Source organism: Octodon degus, unplaced genomic scaffold (assembly GCF_000260255.1).
Source record: "Octodon degus isolate 3935 unplaced genomic scaffold, OctDeg1.0 scaffold00010, whole genome shotgun sequence".
NCBI classification, from domain to species: Eukaryota; Metazoa; Chordata; class Mammalia; order Rodentia; family Octodontidae; genus Octodon; species Octodon degus.
In genome coordinates this window covers 7,971,931-7,976,432 of record NW_004524586.1, presented here as the reverse complement: position 1 = coordinate 7,976,432, position 4,502 = coordinate 7,971,931, and the positions used below count along the sequence as shown (strand labels likewise).

Here is a 4,502-nt window from a genome sequence, read left to right as displayed (position 1 = left end):
AAAAAATATATATATATATATATATACACACACACACACACACACACACACACACACACACACACACACACACACAGGTAGTTTAGAGAGATCTTATATTTTTTCAAGTCTCGAAAAACACGTAGGTCCTCAACCAGAGGAATGCCCGTGTGGGCACGTAACACTCGATTCTCAGTACCGCCGCCTAGGAGGCTGCAGCGCTGTAGAAAGAATAGGGGCGAGGCTTTCCCTGCGGCAGCTCCCGGAAGTGATACAGAAGTCTCGCGAGAACAAAGGCGCGCGAGCCTCGGCTGCCCGGAACCGGCCTTGGAGCTGCAGCGGAACTCTGAGCTGCTTACCCTCCCGCCCCATGGAGCGGCCCCCGGGGCTGCGGCCGGGCGCGGGCGGGCCCTGGGAGATGCGAGAGCGGCTTGGCACCGGCGGGTTCGGAATTGTCTGTCTGTACCAGCACCGGGTGAGGCGGGGCGCTGGAAGGGACAGTGGTGGGTTGGTCGGTGCGTCCACAGAGCCCGGGGGTTGTCATGTGTGAGGCAGTGTTTGTGAACCAGCGAGTGCAGGGTGTGTGTGTATCTGTGTGTGTGTGTGTGTGTGTGTGTGTGTGTGTGTGTGTGTGTGTGTAAAAGAGACAGACAGTCAGTCAGTCAGTCAGTCAGTCAGTCAGTCAGTCAGTCAGTCAGTGACAGTAGCGCAGTGCTGTGAACCAGGGCGACTGAGTCGGAGTTCCCGGCGCAGAGTGTTGAAAGAGCTTAGGGCGAATTTAGGTATGAGTGTCAGGATGTGACCAGTAGTTTCGTGAGAGCAGCAGTGGTTGAGTCTGATGTGAATCTAAACGCTCAGGGTGTGTGAGGCAGTTGCGCGTCCGAGTGCGAACTCGCACGGGTGAGAAAATGGGGCAGACGTGGAAGGCACCTGCCTGTTAGATGTGTGTGCCTGTGTGCGTCTGCTTGGGGGTGGGGGGCTCAGTGGACTGGAGTAGTAAGGGGGGCTTCCCCGGGAGCGGGGAGGTAAACTTTTGGAGGCATTTGTAGTCTCTGGAATTGGATATGCATTCCAGTTAGAGAACAAATGGAGGTGAAAATGATCATAGCTTACAAAAGGAAAGATAGGAATTGAAGGTGGGGACTCTTTTGTGGAAGACAGCGAACTTCAGATTCAAGAAATTTACCTTGATTGTACTGAAAATCTTTCGCCATTGTAACAGTAGTTAATGTTTGAGGCATGTGTCTTTTAGTATACCAATAAGAAGTATGAACCCTTTACCCAGAAAAAGCACAGATGACCATCCACACCACGTGATGATGCCTTGCCATTAAGGAGGGTTGTGCTGTCCTACGGGACGTTTGTGGGGAAAAGACCCTGAACTAATAGTCCCTGAAGTGTTATTTATGTTTTGTTTTCAGCAAAATAAATGTAATGATGTATATATCTGGGGTCATCAAAAGATATGATGGATATTTAAATTTAAAAAAAGTAACTGCCAAGAAAGATAAATATGCTCAAGATAAGGTAGTTTAAGGGGGATTAGTGGGAATGTCTTTTCCTGTAATTTTAAGTGGAAACATTCACCATATTTTATGATCATCCCAAATTAATCAAGTGTTTATGACAATTTCTATCAAATAAAAGCATTATGGTGTGTCCTCATTCACCAGATCTGGTACCTTGCAATTTCTGGCTTGTCTCCAAATCCAAAGTGACCATGAAAGGTAACATTTTGAATGAATTTGAGCATTGATTTAGCCAGGACAGCACCAGTAAAGATGCTAATGAAAGACTTCCAGACTGCTTCAGAAGGTAGCAAGAGCAATAGGATAAGTGTGTTCAAAAGGAGGAGAATTTGAAGGGTATTAATAGCTATGTGTCTTGTATGGTAATACTTTTTAAAAATTTAAATAATTACTTTTCTATCCCACCTCATATCCTGGGTCTATTTGAGATTTAAGTAAGATGGTAATGTATGTAAAACTCTGTAGTGTTTGACCTAGCATAGGCCTTATTGCAGGTCCAGCTTCTGCTTTGTTGTTGTTGCTCTTATCATAATTTTTATCATCTTTAATTGACCTTCAAAAAAGAAAATGTCAAGATAAAAATAACATTCTGGGAAAATCACTTTTGCAAAGAATAAATTTGGAAAACAGGACAAAGTGAGCAGTTAAGATATTACTATAGTACTTGGCCTACGAATAGAGAAGTGAATCCAGAAGGTGAAATCATAATCTACTGTTTTAAGCAATACGGTTGTAGAGAGTCTACAATTAAGAATAGGAGAGAAGAGAGATAGAAGTGTACCTTCAGGGAATTGGTGTATTTGTGGGGCAGTTAGAATGATGTATGTCCGATAGACCTGGGAAAACTGAAGCAGCTTTCTAGACAAAGCACAGGAGTAAGAGAGTAGAAGGTGAAGCATTAAGGCATTAATTATTTTAGTAGTAAAATATAAATTTAATAATTTTTAGCAGGGCTGGCCAGATAGCTCAGCGGATTAAAGCGCCCGCTTAGGCATACACAGGGGCCAGGGCCAGGGGTTCGATTCCCTGGCCTGCCATGCCAGCCCTGCATCCAGGACATGCTGAGATGGCAATTGAGAATGGGCTGGTCATGGTGGCACAAGCCTGTAATCCCAGCACTTGGGAGGCTGAAAACAGGAGGATCACTACGAGTCCAACCTATGTAGTGAGACCCTGTAGACCCTGTCCTAAATACAATAATAGTAATAATAATAATTATTATTATTATTTTAGTATCCTAGGGAACATAATACACTCAAAAAAACAGACAGAGACAGAAAGACAGAGAGACAGATACAGAGAAAAAAAAAAAAAAAGAGAGAGAGAGAGAGAGGGAGCTAAATGCTTTCAGTGGTATGTTTTCTGTGTTATCTAAACCTGCCCCTTAGCCTGGTGATAAGGAAAGAAGTATGCATGCTGGTATAGTTTTGTGACTGCTTTTGTTTTTATTTTTTTGAGACAGGGTCTCACTGTGTAACCTAGGCAGGCCTCAAAAGCATGGCAGTCCTCTTGGCTTAGCCTCCCAAGTGCTAGGATTTCAGGAGTGTGCCACCACACCTGACCTGTAACTCTTTAATTTGATCCCTGACTGAGGATGGATGAAGATGAATTCTTCACTTTTTTTCCTTTTTCCTTAGCATGCACAAGATCCAGGTTTCAGTCCCCAGCACTGAAAAAGAAAAGAAAAACTTTTATTATGATAAAGAATACATAAATTTCACCATTTTAACCTTGTTTAAGTATGCAGCTTAGGAGAATGGAGCACATCTATATCGATGTGCAACTGTTCTCACCATTTATTTACAGAATGTTTTTATCTTCCCAAACTGAAACTCTGTAAGCATTCAACAGTAATTCCCATGTCTTCTTCCCCCTATCCACTGGCAACAGTATTCTACTTTTTCTCTCTGTGGAATTCCTCACTTTAAATGGAAGAGCTTTGGGACCTCTAAAGTCTTAGAAATTTCTCAGGAACTCTCTATTTCTAGTTTGTCAGAATTCCCTTCTTTAGAAGTATATATTTGATAACCAGGCCTAGAGTAAGGAGAAAAGGAATAATGTATAATAAGCCTAGGAAACAGGATCACTTATCTTTCAATATATACTAATGTTTAGATGGAACTCATGTCCTAGTATTTTACCTAAGCTTCTCAAAGTACAGGGAGGAAGAAACAAGGACATGAGGTGGTTTATTATTTGGTTACTTGCCGGGTACTGATGGTGCTAAAATCAGCAAGAAGAGGCTTATCTATCTTATAGGAGATTTTAAGTCTGCAAAAGAAATGGACATAGAAACAAAGCACAGTGTGGTGAACTTCTTGGTGTGTGCTAGAAAAATTAGTTCCATGGAATACTTTAAAGAAAAGTGTATAGGGGCTGGGAATGTAGCTCAGGGGCAGAAAGCTTGACCAGCATATGCAAGACATAGCCCAAGGTGGGGGAGTGGAGAAAGGGACAGTGGGTCTTCCATGAATTTTTGTATTCACAGATTCAGCCAACTGTGGACTGAAAATATTGAGGGGGAATGCATCTGTACTGATGCCTGTCATTATTACCTAAGTAATACCACTTAGCAAGTGTTCACATAGCATTTACCTTGTATTAGGTATTGTAACTAATGTAGAAATGATTTATAGTACACAGGAGAATATTCATAGGTTATATGCAAATACTGTGTTATATTATGTAATGGACTGAGAAGCTGCAGACTTTGGTAGCCTTGGAAAGTCCTGGAAATAACCCTCTACATGTCAAGGAGTGACTTTATTATGTTCAAATGCATTGGGTAAATGCTATATATAATATACCTCTGTTTAAAAGTGGAAAAGTGGGGCTGGGGAGATGGCTCAGTGGAATAAGTGCTTCCCTGGCAAGTACAAGGGCCTGAGTTCAATCCCCGGTTCCGAAAAAAAAAATAAAAATAAAAATAAAAAATAAAAGTGGAAAAGTTGGAAGAATAAGGAAACTAGTTTAACTTAGTATTTTCTTCTAATT

The 4,502-nt window shown here is 42.0% G+C and overlaps 1 protein-coding gene across 1 annotated transcript in view; it reads left to right on the top strand.

The window, feature by feature from the left end:
- Positions 1 to 293: 293 nt before the first annotated feature.
- The window catches only part of Chuk (conserved helix-loop-helix ubiquitous kinase), a 43,493-nt gene continuing 39,284 nt past the window's right edge, over positions 294 to 4,502 (top strand). The window contains exon 1 of the mRNA XM_023709037.1: positions 294 to 454. Within this exon, the coding sequence (XP_023564805.1) occupies positions 350 to 454 (105 nt within the window). The 5' untranslated portion in view covers positions 294 to 349. The remainder of the gene's footprint in view (positions 455 to 4,502) is intronic.